Raw genomic sequence first — 27270 nt, forward strand, 5'->3', positions numbered from 1 at the left:
ATGCACAATCGATATTTTTATGGCTTCCCATACAGTAATATTCACGTATTGTTTGTTGCGGATCCGTTGATACATCATCAAATATTAATACAGAGTTTGGTTTGGCTTTACCAGGACTTATTACGGCATCATTGTCTTTAAATGGGAAATAGGTCTCTTTCACAGATGCCAACACTTCCTTCAGAAACTGATACTTGGGTTGAAACAACGACTTTGAATAAACCTAAACATTTTGAAATTTAGCGCCATTCGGGTCAAACAATAGTGCCAACATAGCATTAGTTTTTCAACACCCACTTGGGCCACATATGATAGCACGAAAAGAATGCGGTAGCAATGTACCATGTTTACTGGTTCTTCTCACGTTATGGCTTGATTACACGTAACGAGTACAGTGGCGAGACAGCAAACTGTTACTAGGCCGAGACAGTGGTGAGGCGAGAGATGGTTTATACGTCTAGCCATTTATATTACTGTCTAGCCATCTGACTGGGTCGAGTGCTCGGCCGAGTACTCGGTAGCATGTTTATACCAAATGAGCGTTTATACCGATGAAAGCCAAACGAAAACTCGGTATGGGTGTGAAACGTGGTAAAGGTGTTAGTTCATTTAAGCGACATGTGCTGCAACCAATTATCAGAAGATTGAAACGTACTCCTCCAGCACCAAATCTGCGTAAATCAGCCCTACTTGCTCTTACAGCAGTTATAACAGCCGTTAAGAACGTAGGTGGGAAAAAAATGTGCGGGTTCCAAGAATTATTCCATTTGAACCAAAATCAGGTGGTATTTTACCTTTAATCCCTATCTTTGGAGGCTCATCAGCTCTCGGTAGTTTGAGGGGAGGTGCGAGCGCCATCGCCAAGACAGTAATCGACTCAAAGAATGCTCAAAAGAAACTAGAAGAAGATAAACGTCATAATAAAACAATGAAACATCTAGGCAAAGGTTTATACCTACGAAAAAACGCTAAAGGTGGTTTTGGATTATACTTGAAGAAGTCAAAAAACTCCTGCTGAAGCTACCTAATAGACACTTAGCCAATGTGGACTTGAATTAATTTGCTAAACAATTAAAAATTTCAAATTTTCGTGGAGTTTTTATGAGGGACAATTTACCTCATACCCCCCGTAAACACGAATGTGCTATTATTAATCTTGATATTTCCAAGAACCCTGGTACACATTGGGTAGCTTACCGAAAGATAAATAACAACATTGATTTATATGGTTGCTTGAAGCCACCACGGGAACTAGTATCATATTTGAGTGGTGGAAAAATTTTCTATAATAACGATGCATACCAAACTTATAACCAAATTATATGTGGACATTTATGCTTAAAGTTTCTCTACAATGGAACAATCTAACGACATCTTGAGACGTGCCACATGCATTTTTATGGAAAATATAACGAGCGGTGTGTGGTATAAACTACCTCAAGATATTCGTCTTGCACTAGGAGATCATTTACCTTGCAGGAAAGATCATAATAAACATGAATGGATTGATATTTCCGGCAATATGAAATCTACATGTGTATTGTGTGGTGCCTATGAGAGTGGGATCTATGAGCAAAATGTAAATAAGACAAAACCATGTAACAGTATAATATATTTAACATATATTGATATTTAACTTACTACATCCTAAATTAAGTATCAGTCATGTCTCGATTGTTAACCTTGACAAGTACTACAAACGAATTTTCGTTTACTCCTCAAGTGCTCCTTGTACTTGATCCACTTCAGCAGTGTTATATAGCAGTGTTGAAATTTTATACATTTAATTCAATTCCAAATATCGATGGTGAAAAGTTTTATTTCTATGAGCAAAATGATCGTAAAAAGTTGCGACATATCGTAATTCCATCAGGATGTTATGAAATTACCGATATCGAAGCGTGCATTCGAAATGCATAAAACACTAAATACAATTCAGTTCAGGAGTTCACTTTAAAACCGAACAACAATACGCTTAAATGTGAAATTTTTTGTCACGAGCATACCATTACTTTCGAGAAAGATGATGATAGTCTTGGTAAATTATTGGGTTTCTCCTCCGATAGAATATTGGCACCAGGTAAACTGCATTCATCAGATCAACCTGTAAACATTATAGAAGTATCGAGTCTACTGTTTGAATGCAACATTACCGAAGGAGCCTTCTACGAGGACAGACCTGCGCACATTATTCTACATTTTCCAATAAGTGTTGATCATTGATGAACGTCCTCATAACCCTATATACATACCAGTAAGCAGCAGCATACGTGAAATTACCAAAAGTACCGTTAGTGTAGTCGATGAAGAATTAAGACCAGTCAACTTTAGAGGGGAGAAAAGTACTCTGCATTTGGATTTTAAGGAACAATAGATGGGTTTAGATATATAACACAACTCTACATATCCATATCCATTAGTCTCACACGGATCCTGTATGAAACGTGACGTGTCTGCTGCCAATAAAGTTATTCTTGTTTTCATTGGATTACGGCCGAAGGATGTCAAAACTTCACTATATTCGACGCCAGGTCCAACAGCAGGAACCTCAACCACATATTTTCGATCTTTACCAGAAACGCCGGTTCGACAATACTATTAGAAAAGAAGAATTTCGTACATATACACCTTACATCAAGTCATTTAACAATAGTAACATTGTCGAGTTTATCATAAATCAATCAGATGCATTTTTTGCGATACACGACATACTTTTAGAAATTAAATAAAGTATAAAGAAAGCTTGTACCGGAACTGTTTCTCTTGCACCGAATGCTGGAGCTTTCTTGTTTGATATTTGTACATACATCCAAATTCATATGACATGGAAATCGTTCGATATCCAGGTGTAGTCAGCACTATCCGCAGTTTGTTGTGTTACACACCTGAAGATTCCAATTTTCTCAGTACTGCAGGATGGAACTATCCGAATTCTCTTCATTTATCGGAGGACACCTTTAGTTTACTGATTCCAATCAAACATATTTTTAACATTTTCAACGATTACAATAAATTAACCTATGGTCGTCAAATGTTTCGGTTTGTACGAGCACGTAATGATAGAAACTGCATTGTTGTCCAAGAACCTAGTGGTTCCACAACAGTAACAACAGTATCATTAACCATCGCCAGCATGGAACTCAAGGTCAAACATGCCGTTCCCAATGATGATGTGAAAATCGACTTAATGACTCCGATTAAGAATAATACACCGATAACTATACCTTTTCGTAAATGGGAGCTCAATGAACTACCTTCAGTTACGGCAGGATCTCGACGAGAGATATGGAGTGTAAAGACAACTTCAGCTGTTGAACGTCCACGCTATATCATTGTAGCTTTTCAAACTTCTAAACGAGATGATATTCACGCTGCTCCAACGTGATTCGATTACATTAGAATGTCCAGCGTACGAGTGGTTATTAATGGTGACTATTGGCCTAACGAGAGAATGCAATTGGATTTCGCAAAAAATGATTACGCTATAGCTCAATACAATTTTACTGAATTCTTTCCCAGTTATGCTCGTTCGTCAACACAACATCCCATCTTAGATTACTTTGCATTTAAAAGATATGCTTTGTTTGTTTTTGACTGTCCCAATCAGGATGATACATCATTTAGATCAGGAACGGTTGATGTTAAGTTGGAAATCGAAGCAGATGAAGGTTTTCCAGCATTCACTAGAGCGTACTGTTTAATTGTTCACGACAGCCTACTTTCAGTATTGATCGCCACATCATAAGGATCGCATTAGTTGACATACAGGGATTCACCGTAGATGGGTGCTTTGTACCCAAAGAGCTTACCATTGAAATTAGCCATAAACGATGTCATTATATATTTACGTCTCCACAACCGTTTGCTACATTGAGTAATCAAGATAAGAAGACTGTGTCTTACTTGGAGAAACACCTGCACGGCCTTCGGTATCCTAATGGGGATGTTGAATATTCAAAAATAAATGAAATACTAGAATCTAAGTTGTTGTATGCAGCTGACTACATCTACGTTCACGGAGAACAAAAAGTGGAATTTTTACAAAAGAAATGTCAAATTTTTGGGGTTTTTCCCACCATTATTGACTTTTGTAAATTTGATGATACGGCCCTTGATACTGATATTTTCTTGAACGTTCCAGAAAAACGGAACCACCCATCACTAGTAATCCGTAGCCTTGACGGTCGAACATTCACGAGAAATCGTTTCCTCAGTTATTCGGTGAGTCATTGCTACAGATGTCTCAGTACGTTAGTGGCTGTCGATACGGAACCTGTTATTTGCGGTCGAAATTCATTACACTACTAAAAATTTAGTGGCAAAGAGATACAGGTGAATTAAACTACTGGTGACAACATATCGCAGGTTCTAGTTTGACTACTTACGAAATATTTAAAAAGAGTTTGCGGCTAACAGATATAACTACACTTGAATCCCTTTTCCTGTAAGGTATTGGATATTAAAAAGTGACAAAGTATTAAGTGGCAAAGAGAAACAAGTGTAAAATTTGAAGCAAAGTGGTACAAGTGCGAACGTTTTTTCAAAACTTAAAATATTTTGAATGAAAATAAATATTAACTCTACAAAAGCTTTTACAATAATTAGTTAAAAAAAAAGAATGTATAAAATTAATTCAAAATAAGTCCATAACTGATTAATTCGCTGCAGAATTTACTTTGTAACTTTACTTTGACTTCGATTTTCTCCACTTGACCATTTTATTTGTACCCCTTAGCATCTAATCCTCTCCATTAAATTCGGTTAATTAGGACGGCGCCGGTGTCAGGAATTTATTTAAATTTTTAAATAAAATTAATTTTTTTGCTTATAAACATATAAAATACATTTTAAAATATGCAATCAAATTAAATTTATTAAACCTCATTAGAAATGTTTTTATTAAACGTTTCTTAAAAAAAAGTTTGGTGATAAAATCTATAAAAAAATAAAAATAAAAATTTGCATTTGCAATCGAACCCGTATATATTAGGTTGTGAGTCAAGGTCGTTAAAATGTACCCAATTAGACATGCGATCTGAACGTTTAAAATTTTTTGGCAGTAGTTGGTCATAATATTTGCTTATTCTCTGAATTAATTAAATTAGTTTACTTTTTGTGGAAATAAAATATTAAACAATATATAGAAGAAGAAAATAATAATATATTAGATCAAAATTGGTAGATTTTTGTTGGAAATCAAATTGTGTACCTATTTTACATTTTCCAAACAGAATATAAAATTTTTAATTACAACACTTAAATATTTACACTTACGTACCAGTTGCTTTTAAAAACTATTAAAAAGTCACAAATATAAACTTACTTTTGTCTCTGTCCTCACAACAATAAAAACTAAGTAAATTAACAATTATCAACAACAACACATTTGTTTGTCTACAGTCGCAATATTGGATCATTTTTGACAGGTCATTGGAATGCCCAATCAGAGCAAACGTATCCGCTGTCTTGCGCGTAGCACCAAAAATTAATTTTTATTTAAAAAAATTCCTGACGCCGCGCTGCCTAAAGATTTTAATTTTGCAGATTGCAAACGAAAGGTACAGTGTTCTTCTATATGCAAAAAAATTGAAACTGGCTTTCTGCTTTATTTTCAGTCCTGTAAAATTCTGAAAAATCGCATATTTTTTTTGCGAAAGCTGGATTGCAATTTTTTCTTGAAAAATCTATTGAACCGATTTTAATGAAACTAACATTATTGTTTTATTATATTATAACGTTTATCCGGGTGAAATATGAAGGTTCGAAGTGTAGCATAAATGATTGAAATTTTTGACAGGTCATTGGAATGTCCAATCAGAGCAAACGTATCCGCTGTCTTGCGCGTAGCACCAAAAAATAATGTTTATTTAAAAAAATACCTGACGCCGCGCTGCCAAAGATTTAAATTTTACAGATTGCAAATGAAAGGTACAGTGTATATGTAAACAAATTGCAACTGGCTTTCTGCTTTATTTTCAGTCCTGTAAAATTCTGAAAAATCGCATATTTTTTGCGAAAGCTGGATTGCAATTTTTTCTTGAAAAATCTATTGAACCGATCTTAATGAAATTAACATTATTGTTTTATTATATTATAATGTTTTTCCGGGTAAAATATGAAGGTTCGAATTGTAGCATAAATGGTTGAAATTTTTGACAGGTCATTGGAATGCCAATCAGAGGCAGAAAATTAATGTTTATTTAAAAAAATACCTGAGCGCTGCCCAAAGATTTAAATTTTGCAGCTTGCAAATGATAGGTACAGTGTTCTTTTAGGTAAAAAAATTGCAACTGGCTTTCTGCTTTATTTTCAGTCCTGTAAAATTCTGAAAACTTGCATATTTTTTTTGCGAAACCTGGATTGCATTTTTTTTGAAAAATCTATTGAACCGATCTTAATGAAATTAACATTATGGTAGGGGAGCCCATGCGGGGAATTTTGCAGTTACTCGAGCGCGTCAGATTATCATATGGGGAGAAACCTGGTACCCTGCATATGTACAGCCGGTTCCTAAAAAAACTGATACGACTCTTAGTAAGATTTGATCATGTTGAGCAGTGTATTTGATTGATCTGACATTATATTTATTATGACAGACAAATAATAAAATAAACAAACAACAAACAACTGATTACATATTATGTTAATTCATAAATTGTACTAATTATTAAGGTCTAAATGTTTATATTATTTTGAATTCCTGTATTTTATAAAGAGTATATAAATGATAGTTTTTACATCGAACAGATCACATAATTATTGTAAACGTGGATTATACAACAAAACAAATTAATATTCAATTCAGCCCTGTAACTTATTAAAATAAATATTATAGAAGTTTTCAGGGACTTTCAGCCCTCGGTAATAATGTAGTCTTTCATTCTGAGTTTAAATTTTTCAAAAATATTTATTACTTTTCTCAGAATTCGAAAAAAATGAATACAATTAAAATACATTGAGAATTTTGACATGCGTCACAATTTTGCATTAACCCAATGTAAAATTCTAAACTGTTGAATTCCAGCTTCCCTAATTATTTGACATCAAAAGACATTAGAAACTATTTGTAGAGGATTGAAATTTGTATTAAAAACAACTGTTAAAATTGGTCTACGTAATTAAACATATTCCAAATGTATTTTGTAAAATATTTATTTATTTAATCATGATATTTTGTAAAAATGTAATACATTTCAGTTTTCAGCCCAAACTTAGGCCACACACAATGCAATAATGTTCACATTTTTGAACTGTCAATATTTTTATTTTATCATCTATTGTTTAAAAACAATACAGTTAATAAGATACCCTCAGTTGCGGAGAAAGTATTAATAATAAAGATTAATAATAATAATAACCGTGGAACAGAATAAGCTATCTGACAAATTTTAAGATTTGGCAGTGACATTGACAGTATGTAAATATTAAGTATTTATCCTTCAAAATACACTGCTCAATTTTCTACAAAATACGCTTCAAGAGTCGTATCAGTTTTTTTTGGAACCAGGTGTACCTCTACCATATATTGGCTCTTAACACAGGGGAGTTCGTTAAGGGGGGCCCGAAAAAAAAATCTATCCTTAAAAATACTCGAAATTGTCAGATTAAGATTAGGTAAGTTAATTACATGCAAAAGAGTGTATATTTCAAAAATATGACGATTTGATCGGGGCATAAGGAAATGGGCTAGTCAAAAAGTTTCACAAAAAAAGCGAATATTTCGCGAAATGAACGTCAGATCGAAAAATTAAAAACTATTTTTTCAATATTTTTCAAAAATCTATCGAATGATACCAAACATGACCCCCTACGGAGAGGGGTTGTAACGGAACGTTACTTAATGAAAATATTTTAATTAAAATCAGTAATAATGTAATCTTTATAAAATGTTACTTTTCTATCTGGTAACACCGCCAACACTGCACATTAGTTCCACGAGTAGCCACTGTCGTAATTACCAAAGACTGTCAAATTTTTAAGTTTTACTGTTAGCTCAACCTTCAAGTAAAGAAGTTATTTCTCCAAGTGGCCGATGGCTGTTTAAAAAAAAAAGAAAATTCAATTTTCGTTATTACTTTAATGCAGAATATGGGAATTACGTTGAAGGAGGAAAAAGTATTGTTTTAGTTGTTTATTTAAGAAGAATAGTATATTAATTTGGTATAATTTAGACAATCGCTGTCGGGTGAGTTTTTATCTGAGTTCATTCATGTAGGAAGCCATATTGCCGACCGGTAAATTTCTAATTTTCATAAATTCTTTTCATTCCTTCTTTTCATTATTATATATTTCGACAAATTCCTTATAGGTACAACTTCTAATACCATTCCCAGCTTTAAATAGACATGTTTCTACATAAAATTCCATAAATTTATTCAAGGTAAAGTTTTACCAGATTTTGTACAGAATAACAGTACTTCTTATAATGGATCCTGACCAGTTATTATTGGAGGTTTAACTCCCAACTTAATTCCTGTTACCATAAGATTTAATACCCAAACTAACAATGAGTTTCTATATTTTTAGCCACTTGGCAACACTTAAAATTTCATCCCCATAACACCAGGGAATGAATCAGGAGCTTTAGCAGCAGTCACTGGGTAGCATAGGATATGGAATCATCTTTTTGAGTTGGGTCTTCGGTTATCAAATTTTATTGGACATTTGGAAAGGACTTTACGTTTCTTACGTATTCAGGATTGAAGTCTGTTTGGTGTTGGACAGTGGTTTAAGTATTTTTTTTTATTATTATCAGGAACATTAATTTTTAATCATAGTTGGGACATTAAATATTTATTAAAAATATCAGATTAAATAAGTTTACATTACACTCCACTTAAGTTTATGTTTAACATATTTTTCCAAACAAAAACAAAAGAAACAATTTAAATATTTTCAATTTTTTTAATAATATTAATACCTCCTCTTCAAGGCTTAAATTTTGCATTTTTTTTATCAATTTATTTCTTTTGTTTATTTTCTCACTCGTAAAGGTAATTGAGCTCAAATATCCGGCGAAAATTTGGTGATTGTCTTTTTTATATATTATAACTAGTGATGTGAGTTGTAAAATTACATAACTTACGTTACATAAATTACACGTAACTTACGGTAATATTACATGATACCCGTAACTTAATGTAATTTATGTAATTTTTGGAATTTACGTAATTTATGAAATTTAACGTAACTTATGATAAATTTACATAAATTACCGTAATTTATGTAATTACTGGTAAAATTACATATATTATGGCAACTTATGCGCGCGCAATTGTCGTAAGTGCGGTGCGCCGGTGCCGGCGCGCGCGAACCAGTGGGTGCTATTACGCTCGTCGCTCGTTAGTCGTTCCTTAGTCTGAGTCAGGCAGGTTATGTTTACATTTCTGTTATTGTATGTGTAATGTGTATGTATAAGTTAGTTTTCGACTGTTCTTTCTCTATTCATTCACGCAGCGTTGGTTACTTTACATTTATTTATAAGGAAGCACAGAAACTATAAGGTAAGAAATATATTATTTCTACAAACAGCAAAACACGTGCCGGTGATGTCCATAGCAACCTTAGATTGGGAAACACAGGGGCGGGCCTATCGCATATCGACTGTACGTTAAATCTAACGCGCGTCATTTTATATGTGGCTACAGTACTTAATTCTGAATTCGGTTTACCAAGTTTTATTCGATTTTTTAGATTAGTTTACTGTACAATAACTATAAGAATGATAGGAGCAACGGGGTACTTGTGCATGTAGCATGTGTAATTGAATTACACTGACATAACTTACTAAATAAAAAATTTTGATAACGTTGAGGGCAAAATAATGTAGTTGTCCGATCCAGTATTCTGCTTATTCGAATTTCATTAAATTGTTACACAGATTCAATTTTAATCTTTCTTCTATTTAAGGATGCCTAACAATTTTTTATGCCCTCGTGCCCATCAAATACTTTGAAAAATAATGTTTTTTCCCTTCTTAATGTTTAAGTCTACCTGAATATTTTTTTTAGGTCATAAAACATGGTGAAACGTAAGACAGATATCTGGCTTTATTTTGAAGTGTTACCTGCGGGTTCTTCTAATCAAAAGACCATAAATGTGAGGTGTAAATTTTGCAAGAGTGTACATGCAAAAAATGCTACAAGAATGAAATCTCATCTTCAACAATGCACTTATGTGCCGCATATGATAAAACTTAAATTCAATATTTTAACTCCAAAGTCAAAGGGGAATCACTCTAAATTTCCATTTGAAACATCCATGAAAAAGATCACATCGGCAAAATTGGATAACGATAACACTGATGCTGCTTGTACATCATCAACGGTTTCCACAGCATCAACATCTGCTTCTGATAACATTCATGTGGAAACACCTGTTTGCACAAAAATCAACAGAATACAATCATTTTGTGATCGAATGACACACGAACAAAATAACGAATTGAATATTTTGCTTGCTAGAGCTATTTACACCAGTTCAGCACCACATTCAATTACCGAGAATGAAGATTGGAAATTGTTTTTTAAAAAAATTAGACCTTCATACACCTTACCATCGAGATATATGTTATCAAATCGTCTCCTGACCGAAGAGTACGAGCGAGTTGAAGTTCAAGTTAATGATAAAATTAAGCAAGCTGACAATTTATCATTGCAATGCGATGGTTGGTCCAACTTGCGAAATGAAAGTGTAATTAATTTCATTGTTACAACACCCGAACCGTTATTTGTCAAATCAGTACTAACAAAAGCAGAGAAGCATACCGCAGAATATATAACAAAATTAATGGTTGAAGTTCTGGAGGAGTATGGACCTAAAAAATTTTTCGCTATTGTGACTGATAACGCAAAGAATATGAGGAAGGCTGTGAGACAATGTGAAGAGATGTATCCCCATCTTGTATCATACGGCTGTTTAGCGCACACATTACATTTATTGTGCAGCGATATTTTGAAATTATCTTCAATAGAGACACATTTGTCACATATTATACATATCGTTAAAACTATTAACCAGTGTCAAGTACTGAGAGCTCAATTCACAGAAATAAGAAATGAGATGAAGTGTGGAGTGTCTCTTAGCCTACCTGTAAAAACAAGATGGGGTTCACATGTAAAATGTCTTCAAGATCTGACTAAATGCAAGTCCGTCCTACAACGTCTAGCAATATCTCCAGATAAAACAATTCAAGATAGAATACGCAGCGCAAAAGCAAATTTACTTGATGAAGGATTCTGGATAAATTCTAGCGCTCTTGTTGAATTGCTTAAGCCAATTACTGAAGCAATAACACGTCTTGAAGGAGATTCTTCGTCAATTCATTTGGTTTGTGAAACTTTCGCGAAAATCGGTAGTAACATATCTACTCATTTAGAATGCGTGAAACTAACGGATTGCGAAAAAACAGAAGCGATGGATAAATTTATATCAAGGAAGGAATACGCCCTTCAACCGATCCATTTTGCCGCAGACTTACTAAACCCTCGGTCTGTTGGTGCAAATTTATCATCAGCCGAAAGGATTGAAGCGATGAAATACATTACTACTATGTCAACCACGACCACGATAGAGATTGGTGATGAAGGAGTGTCAAAGATTACTGAGGATTTAGGAAACTATTTAGCTAAAACAGACTTTTTTGGCGAAACATTTTTATGGAACATACTCGATAATGTCTCTTTGGTTACATGGTGGAAAGGATTTTGTGGACATTCATGCCTCTCCAAAGTTGCAGTCAGGATATTGACAATGCCGTGCACTTCTGCGGCAACAGAGAGAAGCTTTAGCTCCCAGAGCAGCATTCATACGAAGAGAAGAAATCGCCTAACAACTCAAAGGGCAGCAAATTTAAATTATATACAATATAATTCAAAATTGCTGAAACGTTCACGACAACATCACATACAAAGTCAATATCCTATAGAAGAGACTGTACAGAACAACGTTTCGATAGAAGGTAGAAACTTACAGAAGGAGATAGAAGTAATTGAAAACCATATTTCCGAAGAGGAAGAATTAGACGAGGTAATTTTAAATTTAGGCATTTTTTAGATATGTGATATGTGCATGTGATATATGCAGTTTGCTTCTTTTCCGATTTTCCAATGCATTCCACCGTTTTCGAATAAAAAATTATAAATCTTATGTTTTCAGACAATATCATCATGGCATTCAAATACAACAGGAAATGGAAATTCCGACGATGATTTTAATTTTGCTGACTTTGCAATGACCGATGATGAAATTGATCAAAGAATGGAAACTAGGGAACAGAGACCAGCACGCATTTTGAGACAAAGCAAAGTGAACATTTTAGAAAACGTCTTAATGAAATCGGTAAATTAGTGTAAACACATACATATTTATTGTTTATATTCCAAAATTATCAATTTCAGGGTAAAGGCACAGAACAACCCCAAAAAAAAACGGAAGTCGAGAAGGATACTTCAGATGCCGAAAACAAGGTAGTTAGATCTGTATATATTATATTATAAACCCATTATTTTTACTCTCTATGTTTACACTTTCCTATTTAATTTCAGGATGCAGTTCTGGATTTGCCGGAGATAAAAAAAATTACACAAGGCTCATTGGAAGAGCAAACAATTGAAACTTCGACGTTTTATAACAAGAAGGTCTCCAGTTGTCTGCGAAAAAGGAAGTTGTGATTTATAAAAGCCGCTTAAAACAAAACTAAAGAACCTATGTTTTCATTTCTTTATTATTTGTATGTATTTCTTATCCACTTTTCTTTATTTCATAAGTATGTAGTTACTTTGTGTTTATTATATTCAATATGAATGCAAACAATTGATTTTTTAATACAATGAACATAAATTACATAAGTTACATAAATTACATCTGGTTTGTAATTTTTGGGTAATTTTACACGTGTAACTTACAATTTCTGAAATTACACGTAATTTCACATCGCTAATTATAACTAATTAACCTTGGCTTTCATCCCCCTCAGGTTAGATTGACCATTTAACTTGCATTTTATTATTGTAACCGCACGCGAAAGTAAGGGGTTCTATCTCAAGTAGCGTGTCGGTTCATTTTTATTTTATAAATTGGATTTGCCACTTCAAACGAATTTTTATGGCTGGACTTAAGGCTGTACATAATTTTATGTTAAAATATTTCTTGGGTTAATTTTAGGGTATACATTATTGGTATAATAATTTATTGTATATATTGATAAAAGTTAAATATACTATTGATTGGGTTGTATAACTTTTTTGTTACCTAGTTTGTTTGTCATGTTCACCTATAGTCACTAATTTTATTCGCATAGCAACTAACTAGCACTAGTGCAAAAATATTAGATACCTGGGAGAGCAATATAGTCAACGCTCTCCTGGCGCCCACGATTTATTGCTATTCTGCTATATTTTCTAGTCTCTGTTCATCTTAATAACTTCTTTTATAGCCTTCATCTATATTCTGTAGATCTACTGTCTTTGACGGTATGAAAATTGGCCGAAACCATCCTTGAGTATCAAGTGGTCATTCTCTTATACACCCTGCTAGCCTAACTACGTTCAGTTTCATCCTTTTACTTCTGTTTCTGTTATTAGTTCATCATCTGACTCTTTTCAATTCTGATTCTCATACAAGTACTACTGCAAAGGTAGTATTTTGTTACATGGCTTCCCAACGTAGAAGTCCCTTCATTTTAATACACTTGCTTTCCTTTTTTTTCCTACTTCTGTTGGAGTTTATATTATGGCAACAAACTTTTACTCCAACAGAAGTTTTTCTTTATTTGAAATTTTAGATACAAATCCCGCGACATTTCGCAAAATAAATATCAGATCGAAAAATTGCAAAACTGCACTTATTCAATATTTTTGAAAATTCTATCGAATGGTACCAAACACCAAGGAGGTGGGGTGTGGGTTACTTTAAAATCTTAAACAGGACCCCCAAATTTTTATTGCAGATTTGGATACTTTACGTAAAAATAAGCAACTTTTATTCGAAACATTTTTTCGAATTATGGATAGATGGCGCTATAATCGGAAAAAACGATTGTTGGAAATGAAAAATAAAATAAAAAATGGAAAGTCCCCACTAAAATGGAAAATTTTACTTAACTTTTTTTGGTTTTAGGACCTAATAATCACAACCCAATAGGTCCCCACAGCGCTTAAGTGACTGCACATTTAGCATACTTTGCTCCCCTACAATTATTGTTTTATTATATTATACCTAACGTTTTTCCGGGTGAAATATGAAGGTTCTAAGTCTAGCATAAATGGTTGAAAAAAGTAAAATGCAAATTCTTGTTTTTTCTTGGTTTTGCAACAAGGGTGACAGTTTTTAAAATTTTTAACCAATTCTATCTTGTATGAAATTTATTTACTCAACTTTTATGTTTGTGCAACTTTTCTCTGAAATGAATACTTTTAAACAGTGTAGGAAACAAAGGTTGAACCTTGCAAAATGGACACAAAACCTTGCAAAAAGGTTGAATCTTGCATTTTTGCAAGGTTGAACCTTGCAAAAAAACTATTTTTTTTTCTGGTATATCAAGGGGTGCTTATTATAAGACTAACTTTTTCTGAAAAAATTTCGCCCCGTAACCTCCCTTTTCCTCCTTTAAAGGGGGTAATTTGTGGTTTTTGCGGAACGTAGCCCTTCCTCTAACTTTTACAAAAAATTTCTTTTATAGAAATATGAAGATGACTATATTTTTACGATTTATTTCCAACACCATCTCTCTATCATCCACCGTTTAGCGGGGGTGGCGCCCTAAAGTTGACAAGTTTTTAAAAAAGATGTTTTTAAAAAAAATATAGTTTTCCCTAACTGTAACGGAAATTAAGAAGAAATCATGAGACAATTATTCACAAATAATTGACTGATTTTTTGGTATAGGTTTCACTTAAGGGTAATTGCCCTTTTTTTAATTACAGGGTGTTACATTTTAAAAAACCTCTTTTTATACCATCTGAACCGTTCATGCTAGAGTAAAAAGACTTTCAGCGATTACCCATGTACTGGTGCTATTTACAAATTTGTATAATGCACCCCCATTTTTTCCCCGGAACCACCCCAAAAAAAAGAAGAATTAATAAATACATTTATTTTCTTGGAATCCTTCACACACAATACCCTTTATTAATATGCTTCATATATCATTTTGTGGACGTTATTATTACCCATACATGGACACCAAAAGCAATTTCCTAGTGCAACCCCTGTAGCAAAAAAAAATAAATAAAATGGGGGGTTGAAAATTTTCTTTTGTTTTTTGCTTTTTAATCCATATGAGCATATGCTTCATCAATAGTGCTTTTCAAAAATATATATGGTTATTGCAACATCTCTGCGAAAACCACCCCTATCCTTGAAAATATACTGCAGAAACTACCCCTATCCCTTGGCGAGCATGTTTTTACGATTTTCTCATTACCTATGTATTCTTTTTAAACAAAACTTATACAAGGTTAAAGACCACTATTTACTCTAAAAATTATGTCGTATTCATTTTTTCGTATAAGCAACCGTTACGGCACAAAGGCGCCGTAAACCTCATATATGCTTTGGCTGGCTCCAGTTTTTGTTTTTTTTTTTCGTCATCTGTTCGTTTTATTGATAAAGTACTTATGCAAAATAAAACAACACAGTGTAACCTACAAATTATGACTTATGCACATTTTACATTCTTTGCTCCCCAAAGCCACAGTGGTGGCCCAAAATAAATTTTTGCCTATTTTCGCCACCTACATGCATTTTATTGCATTAATGCTACCTTAACAGCACAATATTTACCCTTAAGTGGTCGCTACGCAGTGGCGGATCCAGGGAGGGGTAATGGGGGTGACCACCTCCCCCCTCTCATACCAAGTGATATAATATTCAAAGATTATAAAAATATTCATTTATTTTTATAGAAATTTAACCAATTGGCACCCCCCTCTTAACGATGCTGGATCCGCCACTGTCGCTAAAGCATAAAAAGTCATTCTTATAAAAATAATATTAATATAAGTATTTCTATAAAAATAAATGAATATTTTTATAATCTTCAAATATAATATCACTTGGTTTGAGCGGGGTGGGGGTGATCGCCCCCATCGCCCCTCCCTGGATCCGCCACTGCTTAGCGACCACTTAGGGGTGAATATTGTGCTATTAGGGTAGCATTAACGCAATAAAATGCGTGTAGGTGGCGAAAATATGAAAAAATTTATTTTGGGCCACCACTGTAGCTTTGGGGAGCAAAGAATGTAAAATGTGCATAGGTCATGATTTGTAGGTTACACTGTGTTGTTTTATTTTACATAAGTACTTTATCAATAAAACAAACAGATGACGAAAAAATAAACAAAAACTGGAGCCCGTCAAAGCATATATGAGGTTTACGGCGCCACTGTGCCGTAACGGTTGCTTAAACGAAAAAAATGAATAGGACCTAATATTTAGAGTAAATAGTGGTCTTTAACCTTGTATAAGTTTTGTTTAAAAAAAATGAATAGGTAATGAGAAAATCGTAAAAGCATGCTGGATAAGGTATAGGGGTAGTTTCTGCAGTATATTTTCAAGGATAGGGGTGGTTTGCGCAGGGATGTTGCAATAACCATATATATTTTTGAAAAGCACTATTGATGAAGCATATGCCCATATGGATCAAAAAGCAAAAAACAAAAAAAATTTCAGCCTCCCATTTTATTTATTGTTTTTGGCTACAGGGGTTGCACTAGGAAATCGCTTTTAGTGTCCATGCATGGGTAATAATAACTTGCACAAAATGATATATGAAGCATATTAATGAAGGGCATTGTGTGTGAAGGATTCCAAGAAAATCACTTTATTTATTAATTCTTCTTTTTTTTTTGGATGGTTCCGGGGAAAAAATGGGGGTGCATTATACAAATTTGTAAATAACACCAGTACATGGGTAATCGCTTTTTACTCTAGCATAAACGGTTCAGATGGTATAAAAAGGGGTTTTTTAAAATATAACACCCTGTAATTAAAAAAAGGGCAATTACCCTTAAGTGACACCTATACCAAAAAATCAATCATCTATTTTTGAATAATTTCCGCAGCCTTCCTTTTTAATTTCCGTTACAGTTAGGGAAAAATATATATTTTTTAAAAACATCTATTTTAAAAACTTGTCAACTTTGGGGCGCCACCCTTGCTAAATGGTGGATGATAGAGATATGCTGTCGGAAATAAATCGTAGAAAATATAGTCCTCTTCATATTTCTATAAAATAAATTTTTTGTAAAAGGTACAGGAAGGGCTACGTTCTGCAAAAACCATAAATTACCCCATTTAAAGGGGTGAAAAGATGGGTTCCGGGGCGAAATTTTTTCAGAAAAAGTTAGTCTTATAATAAGCACCCCTTGATATGCCAGAAAAAAAAATAAAACCGGACTTGTGTCCATTTTGCAAGGTTCAACCTCTGTTTCCTACACTAAAAGTTAAAATCAAAAAACGAAAAAAAATCCAATTTCTACTTAATTTTTTGATATTTTGCTTATTTGAATAATGCTGCGGACCTTTTTGAGAGGAAGGATAACTCAATTATGATGAGTTACTTCCAAGCAATTTTTGTAAAAAATATGAGTCACCTCTCCATATCCATCGCAAAACAGATGCGCTCTGGACTATTAGTGTTTTCTGCCTTCATTGGAATAAATAAATTTCCGACGCAGATCAAACAGTTGCGAATCTAATATACAAACAAATTTAAAATGCAATTCTTCTTGCACAATCCGATCAGATTCACTGTGTATTTGATATTTGAATGCGCACTGTTGTTGACGTTCGGTTTTCCAAATTTTCTGTTTATTTTGGTAACGTCCCACCAAGTACAATACTTGCATGGTACCAAAATATAATTCAGAAAATCTCAAATACAAAGTGAATCTGGTCGGACTCTAGGAAGCAATTGATGTAATGTATACAGGGTTTAACAAAATTTCTTCTTTCGGATAATTTACAGAATTTAAACAAAACTGAAAAGCCCTTTTTCGGAATTTTTGCAAAGTCACTCTTTCTCTAATAATTTATTATTACTGAGTGTCGTTATTTCCTACCATACGAAGAATTAAGGATAGAGGAGGAGTATAAATTTTATATAAAAAAGTTCATCTGAGAATTAAGAGAATTCATTAAGAGAAAATCAACAATAAATTTTAAAAAAATATAAAATCGGTATCTTAATTTTAAAGTAAATGTCATATAAGTTAATTTATGTTGTATTTTCAGAGCTTACGTTCAAAAGAAGTAATACCGTACTTGGCACTTTTGTTAATAGCAACTCTAGTAGCCTTCGTTTTTTCAGAAGGGGGCGAAAAGATAGAAGAAGAGGTAAGAATATTATGTTTATAATTAGACATGTTTCAATACAAGTTGCTTCTCAGTTTGACTTGACTATTCCTAGTTCGACTCAACTCCAACTAAAACGAGCAGTAAGAGTTGATTTGAAAAATTTAATTCAACTTTTACTAGTTGAAGTAGACTCTTTCTAATTCTTGTTAGTACAAGTAAATCGCGAGAAAAATACAATCAACTCTTACTAGTTTGATTTGACTATTCCTGGATCGATTCAGTAAATGTAGGTTTTACGAGTATAATCTCAAGTGGTTTTTTGATGAGTGTGCGTCCCTTTGTTTTGACCGTTTGAATTACTTATCACGATTTGAACATATCGAGTAACTTTTAATTTAGATAAAAAAAATCGGTTTTAGAATCGGCTGTTTGTGTGAATCAACTCTTCCTAAATGGCATTGGGAAGAGTGTACTTTTTATAGTTGGAGCCTACTTTTACTAGTAAATATATAATAATAATAATAATAATATTAACCTGTGGTATAAGACCATGCAGAAAGCTGTACTACTCGCGACGGCCAGATGCGTACGAAAATTTCTGGGAGATACACCTGTGTTCCAAGTCACCTAGGGCTCGATAACACGGAAAGAGTCCCACCAGAGCTCAATCCTTTTGATACCGTAGGTATCTGGGATGAGTCAATTTTCCCCTTAGAGGGTGTGTGAGCCGTATGGCTAAATCTGGGATAACCTGTGGGAGTTTTTTGTAAGTTCTTTTATCAGGCGCGGCCCCCTGCGAATGGGGGATGCTTTATGGGTATTCGTAGCGCCAATACCCAGAGAGTAGCAGGGATAATTGCCGTGGAACAAAAACTGACACCTGGCAGTAGGTATAAAATGCACACCCATGAGAATGGAGAATCATAATTTAAGTTTAGAATCGCTGCCTGGGGATCGCTAGGGCACGTCTGGAGCCGGCGCTGGACGTGACAGCATGCGGGACGTCGGTGGCAGGGTGTTGAGGAGGCGGGCCCCTGTCATACAATCAACTACAGCCCAACCACAACCACAACCACAGGCGAGCCAAACAACAACAAGAGCTCCACCCGCCGAAGGTACTGCGCTGGATCATCAGCCGGCGCTCACTCAAGCGGGACGACCGAGGCAGCGCATGAAATGGACTGTGTCCATCAATGAGAACATTTTGCGCTTCTACTACAAGGTGACAAACCTCGGTCAAGAAACAATCGGCTACCGACAACGGCTGTATGCCGAATTTTGCAGGACGTACCCAGATATTCAAGTATCGGAGCAACGAGTATCAGACCAATACCGGGTAATTATAAGAAACAACCTTATCCCAGAGACTAGACGCAATATCATCAGAAGCGAAGTCGAACGGGAGATTCATAACGACGTTGTAATTGAAGATCAAGTCCCCAATGAAGTGCATGAGCAGATTCCTGAGCTTGCCATACAAGAAACTCAACCTGACAATACAGAGCAGGAAAACAACGAGCTACATGATAAACTAGTAAGCGAAATGGCACGTGCTGTACAAGAGTTTAATGGAACAAACCCACTTAGCAGACCCCCGCTACCACGAATAAACTCTTGTAAGAGACTAGGTGTGCTTTTACAAATTGTGAACACTGAAGACCTACCCAATTATGTCGTAGAAGCCCACACATTAGAGTATCTGCACATGCTAATCTACTGTGCAGCAACAGCAATGGCTAATGTAATGGGCATTAAGATCAGAACACGACGGGGTTCTAATAACGGAAGGACTGGCAGCAGAATTGCACCCTGGGAAAAAAGACTGCTCGGAGAGATTGAATTGCTGCGTAGGGATATTGGTCAAGTCACAGAATATATACGAGGTGTAAGAAGTACAAGAGTCATCAGGAGAGCTGAAGAAATAATACGGAATACTGCAAGACACTCAAGATACGATCCACAAAACAACACAGCCCAAAAGTGCCTGGATACGTTAAAACAAAAACTCTCAGTTTATTCAGGAAGACTAAGAAGGTACAAAGTGAGTAACAACCGAAAATCTGACAATGTCCTTTTTGAGACTGCTGAGAAGGCGTTCTATCGAAAACTCAATTCCACCGTAGAAAATCTCGATAAGTCTTATCCAAGCCAAGAAGAAATTCATGAGTTTTGGGGAAATCAACTTTCCACACCAGCTGCTCTTAACAACAATGCAGGATGGATAGAAGATACGGCACAGAACTGCCAACAATACACTACTACTCTCTACGAACCCTTCACCACTGAAGAAGTCTCAAATATCATCAGAGAGCTTCATAACTGGAAATCTCCTGGACCAGACGGAGTTCAAAACTTTTGGCTCAAGAAGTTTTGGAGTGCTCATGAATGCTTATCAACATTAATTAATTATGCTATTTCTAATCCGCAGGATATACCATCATTCCTAACTCAGGGAACCACTTATTTAATACCGAAGGATCAAAATAACACCCAAGATCCAGCAAAATACCGCCCAATTACTTGTCTTCCAACTTTGTATAAATTGGTCACATCCTATGTAGCCCGGCGTATCTACCAACACTGCGCGCTGAACAATATCATAGAGCTTCAACAGAAAGGATGCGCTAAGGGTTCCATGGCCGGCAAAGAACAACTTATCATCGACTCAGTCATTTCTAATCAAGCATATTCCAAAAAGAGGAACCTATATACTGCTTTTATTGATTACAAGAAGGCCTTTGATTCAGTGCCGCATGAATGGCTTATAGATATATTGAGAATACATAAAGTCGATGATAATATAGGGACCTTTTTACAACATGTAATGACAGAGTGGAAAATTAGAATTCACCTTCAAATACCTGGTGAAAGTAACATCGAAACTGAAAATATCGCAATCAGCCGGGCCTGTTTCAAGGAGATTCGTTGAGTCCTCTGTGGTTCTGTCTAGCTATGAACCCACTATCTCAGCTATTGAACTCCACAGATGCAGGTTTTAGCATCAAAAATAACAACAATGTGGTGGCGAAGCTTAATCATTTATTGTACATGGATGATTTGAAATTAATGGCTTCCACTCGAAACCAACTCGACGAGATGCTAAAAACTGTAGAAACTTTTTCTAATGATATTAGTATGCACTTCGGACTAGACAAGTGCCGTATTTTAAATATAGTCAGAGGAAAAGTACAGCCCGGAGGATTCGATATGCAAAATGGCCAGAACATCGAGGCCATGGGTGAAAACGATATGTACAAATATCTTGGAGTAAAGCAAGCGCAGAAAATTGACCATAAACAAATGAAAAGAGAGATAACTACTGAGTTTATACGAAGGGTAAAACAGCGGCTTCGCTCACACCTTAACAGTAGACATTTGATTAAGGCACTAAACACCTACGCACGTTCCGCGCTTAGCTACTCATTTGGTATTGTTAAGTGGACAAAAGCAGATATAGAAGCTCTTCAGCGAAAAGTACGAACACACCTCACAAAGGCACAAAAACACCATCATAAAAGTGCAGTAGAAAGAAAAACATTACCACGGAATCTAGGAGGAAGAGGACTTATGGATATAGGTGAGCAATTAGATAAACAAATTGCTAATTTAAGAACTTGTTTTCAGATGCAGGCTGAGACATCTACTCTACATCGCGCTATCTGCGCAGTAGATGACACAACACCGATCAAACTGTGGGAACCAGAAATGAGCATAAACCACCTTACTAAGGACGAAAAAGTGCGCGCCTGGATGGGTAAACCCCTGCACGGGCGATATCCCAATGAGGTCAGCCAAGACTATGTCGACAATATAGCGTCGAACTACTGGTTGACATCAGGAAAGATGTTCCCTGAAACGGAGGGTTCATTACTGGCCACTCAGGATCAGGTTATACCAACCAGAAATTACCTGAAATATATCATCAAAGACCCTCAGGTTCAAAACGACAGATGCCGATATGGATGTCAAGCCCAAGAAACCATCCAACATCTTACAGGGGGCTGCCAGGCATTTGCTGCAACTGAATACAAGGAACGGCATGATGCAGTAGCAAAAATCCTTCATCAAGAGATAGCTATCAAGCTACTACTTCTCCAAACAGACTATCTCCCGTATTATCAATACGTCTCTGAGAGTATGCTTGAGGATGGCAACTACAAGCTATACTGGGACCGCACTGTGCTCACAGACCAAACAGTGGCACATAATAGACCAGATCTCGTACTAGTTAATAAATTAACAAGACAAACAACACTAATTAATGTGGCGATACCTAACAACAATAATCTACGTAGTAAATTTACTGAAAAGATCGCCAAATACAGAGATCTAGAAATTCAAATACAAAGGCAATGGAGAATGCAAAGTACCCAGACGATACCGATTATTATTTCTACTACTGGAGTCATCCCGAATACCCTCCTCGAAAGCATAAAAAACCTGGTCTGAATGAACATCTTTATAAGACCATGAAGAAAGCTGTACTACTCGCGACGGCCAGACGCGTACGATAATTTCTGGGAGATACACCTGCATTCCAAATCACCTAGGGCTCGATAACACGGAAAGAGTCCCACCAGAGCTCAATCCTTTTGATACCGTAGGTATCTGGGATGAGTCAATTTTCCCCTTAAAGGGAGTGTGAGCCGTATGGCTAAATCTCGATAATAATAATAATAATAATAATAAACTCCTGTGGGAGTTTTTTGTCAGTTCTTCTATCAGGCGCGGCCCCCTGCGAATGGGGGATGCTTTCTGGGTATTAGTAGCGCCAATACCCAGAGAGTAGCAGGGATACTTGCCGTGGAACAAAAACTGACACCTGGCAGTAGGTATAAAATGCACACCCATGAGAATGTAGAATCATAATTTATGTTTAGAATCGCTGCCTGGGGATCGCTAGGGCACGTCTGGAGCCGGCGGTGGACGTGACAGCATGCGGGGCGTCGGTGGCAGGGTGTTGAGGAGGCGGGCCCCTGTCATACAATCAGCTACAGTCCAACCACAACCTCAACCACAAGCGAGCCAAACAACAACAAGAGCTCAACCCGCCGAAGGTGCTGCGCTGGATCATCAGCCGGCGCTCACTCAAGCGGGACGACCGAGGCAGCGCATGAAATGGACTGTGTCCATTAATGAAAACATTTTGCGCTTCTATTACAAGGTGACAAACCTCGGTCAAGAAACAATCGGCTACCGACAACAGCTGTATGCCGAATTTTGAAGGACGTACCCAGATATTCAAGTATCGGAGCAAAGAGTATCAGATCAATACCGGGTAATCATAAGGAACAACCTAATCCCAGAGACTAGACGCAATTCGATCAAAAGCGAAGTCGAACGGGAGATTAATAATCAAGAACATGTTTTAGATCAAGTCCCTAATGAAAGCCTCGATGAGCAGGCTCCTGAGATTCCCATGCCAGAAACTCAACCTGATAATACACAGCAGGAAAACAACGAGTTGCGCGATATTCTGGCAAACGAAATGGCTCGTGCCGTACAAGAGTTTAATGGAACAAACCCACTTAACAGACCACCGCTACCACGAATAAACTCTTGTAAGAGACTAGGTGCGCTGTTACAAATTGTGAACACTGAAGTTCTACCCAACTATGTCGTAGAAGCTCACACGTTGGAATATTTGCATATGCTAATCTACTGTGCAGCAACAGCAATTGCTAATGTAATGGGCCTTAAGGTCAAAACACGACGGGTTACTAATAACGAAAGAACTGGTAACAGAATTGCACCCTGGGAAAAAAGACTGCTCGGAAAGATCGAATTATTACGTAGGGATATTGGTATAATCACAGAACACATACGAGGTGTAACAAGTAGAAAAGTCATCAGAAAAGCTGAAGAAATAATGCTGACTACCGCAAGACACTCAAGATATGATCCAGAAAACAACACAGCCCATCAGTGTCTGGATACATTAAAACAAAAGCTCTCCGTTTATTCAGGTCGACTAAGGAGGTAGAAAGTTAGTAACAACCGCAAAAGCGACAATGCTCTTTTTGAAAGTTCTAAAAAGGCGATCTATCGAAGACTCAATTCCACTGTAGAACGTGTCGATAAGACTTACCCACGCCAAGAAGAAATTCATGAGTTTTGGGGAAATCAACTTTCCACGCCAGCTGCTCTTAACAACATGCTGGATGGATAGAAGATACGACACAGAACTGCCAACACTACATTACCACCCTTTACGAGCCCTTCACTACTGAAGAAGTCTCAAATACCATCAAAGAGCTTCATAACTGGAAATCTCCTGGACCAGACGGAGTTCAAAACTTTTGGTTCAAGAAGTTTTGGAGGGTTCATGAATGCTTATCAACACTAATTAATCATGTTATTTCTAATCCGCATAATATACCATCATTCCTAACTCAGGGAACCACTTATTTACTTCCGAAGGATCAAAATAACACCCAAGATCCAGCAAAATACCGCCCAACTTCTTGTCTTCCAACTTTGTATAAATTGGTCACATCCTGTGTAGCCCGGCGTATCTACCAACACTGTGCTCTGAATAATATCATAGAGTCTCAACTGAAAGGATGCGCTAAGGGTTCCATGGGATTGCAAAGAACAACTCATCATCCACTCAGTCATTTCTAACCAGTCATATTCCAAAAAGAGGAATCTTTTTACTGCCTTCATTGATTACAAAAAGGCCTTTGATTCAGTGCCGCATGAATGGCTTATAGATATATTGAGAATATATAAAGTCGATGATAATATAGTGACCTTTTTAGAGCATATAATGAAGGAGTGGAAGACTAGAATTCACCTTCAAATACCTGGTGAAAATAACATCGAAACTGGAAATATCGCAATCAGCTGGGCCTGTTTCAAGGAGATTCGTTGAGTCCACTGTGGTTCTGTATAGCTATGAACCCACTATCTCAGCTATTGAACTCCACAGACGCAGGTTTTAGCATCAAAAATAACAACAATGTGTTGGCGAAGCTTAATCATTTATTGTATATGGATGATTTGAAATTAATGGCTTCCACTCGAAACCAACTCGACGAGATGCTAAAAACTGTAGAAACTTTTTCCAATGATACTAGCATGCACTTTGGACTAGACAAGTGCCGTATTTTAAATATAGTCAGAGGAAAAGTACAGCCCGGAGGATTCGATATGCAAAATGGCCAGAACATCGAGGCCATGGGCGACAACGATATGTACAAATACCTTGGAGTAAAGCAGGCGCGAAAAATTGACCATAAGCAAATGAAAACTGAGATAACTACTGAGTTTATAAGAAGGGTAAAACAGCTACTTCGTTCACAGCTTAACAGTAAAAATTTGTTTAAGGCACTAAACACCTACGCCTGTTCGGCGCTTAGCTATTCATTTGGTATTGTTAAGTGGACAAAAACGGATATAGAAAATCTTCAGCGAAAAGTACGAACACACCTCACAAAGGCACAAAAACACCACCCTAAAAGTTCAGTAGAACGAACGACATTACCCCGGTATTTAGGAGGAAGAGGACTTATGGATATAGGTGAGCAATTAGATAAACAAATTGCTAATTTAAGAACTTATTTTCAGACGCAGGCTGAGACATCTACTCTACATCGCGCTATCTGCGTAGTAGATGACATAACACCGATCAAACTGAGGGAAGCAGAACTGCGCATAAACCGCCTTACTAAGGACGAAAAATGCGCGCCTGGATGGGTAAACCTTTGCACGGGCGACATCCCAATGAGGTCAGCCAAGATTATGTCTACAATATAGCGTCGAATTACTGGTTGACATCAGGAAAGATGTTCCCTAAAACGGAGGGTTCATTGCTGGCCATTCAGGATCAGGTTATACCAACCAGAAACTACCTGAAATATATCATCAAAGACCCTCAGGTTCAAAACGACAGATGCCGATATGGATGTCAAGCCCAAGAAACCATCCAACATCTTACAGGGGGCTGCCAGGCATTTGCTGCCACTGAATACAAGGAACGGCATGACGCATTGGGAAAAATCCTTCATCAAGAGATAGCTATCAAGCTTTTTCCAAACGGACCATCTCCCGTATTATCAATACGTCCCCGGGAGTATGCTTGAGGATGGCAACTACAAGCTATACTGGGACCGCACTGTGGTCACAGACCAAACAGTGGCACATAATAGACCAGATCTCGTACTAGTTAATAAATTAACAAGACAAACAACACTAATTGATGTGGCGATACCTAACAACAATAATCTACGTAGTAAATTCACTGAAAAGATTGCCAAGTACAGAGATCTAGAAATTCAAATACGAAGGCAATGGAGAATGCAAAGTACCCAGACGATACCTATTGTTATGTCTACTACTGGTGTCATTCCGAAGAACCTCCTCGAAAGCATAAAAAGGCTGGGTCTAAATGAACATCTTTACAAGACCATGCAGAAATTTGTACCACTCGCAACGGCCAGATGTGTACGAAAATTTTTGGGAGATACACCTGCATACCAAGTCACCTAGGGCTCGATAACACGGAAAGAGTCCCATCGGAGCTCAATCCTTTTGATACCGTAGGTATCTGGGATGAGTCAATTTTCCCCTTAGAGGGAGTGTGAGCCGTGTGGCTAAATCTGGAATTTTTATAATAATAATAATAATAATAATCTTAGCTACTCATTTGGTATTGTTAAGTGGACAAAAACATAGATAGAACATCTTCAGCAAAAAGTACGAACACACCTTACAAAGGCACAAAAATACCATCCTAAAAGTGCAGTAGAAAAACGACATTACCACGGAATCTAGGAGGAAGAGGACTTATGGATATAGGTGAGCAATTAGATAAACAAATTGCTAATTTAAGATCTTATTTTCAGATGCAAGCTGAGACATCTACTATACATCGCGCTATTTGCGCAGTAAATTACACAACACCGATCAAACTGAGGGAACCAGAAATGCGCATAAACCACCTAACTAAAGACGAAAAAATGCGCACCTGGA

The 27270-nt window shown here is 36.2% G+C and overlaps 1 protein-coding gene across 1 annotated transcript; it reads left to right on the forward strand.

Annotated features, from left to right (window-relative positions):
• Positions 1–2824: 2824 nt before the first annotated feature.
• LOC126885408 (uncharacterized) lies at positions 2825–3385 on the forward strand. The gene has a single exon (XM_050651975.1). The coding sequence runs from the start codon at positions 2825–2827 to the stop codon at positions 3383–3385; it is 561 nt and encodes a 186-aa protein (XP_050507932.1).
• The last annotated feature ends 23885 nt before the right edge of the window (positions 3386–27270 follow it).

This window comes from Diabrotica virgifera, chromosome 5 (genome assembly GCF_917563875.1).
Source record: "Diabrotica virgifera virgifera chromosome 5, PGI_DIABVI_V3a".
NCBI lineage: Eukaryota > Metazoa > Arthropoda > Insecta > Coleoptera > Chrysomelidae > Diabrotica > Diabrotica virgifera.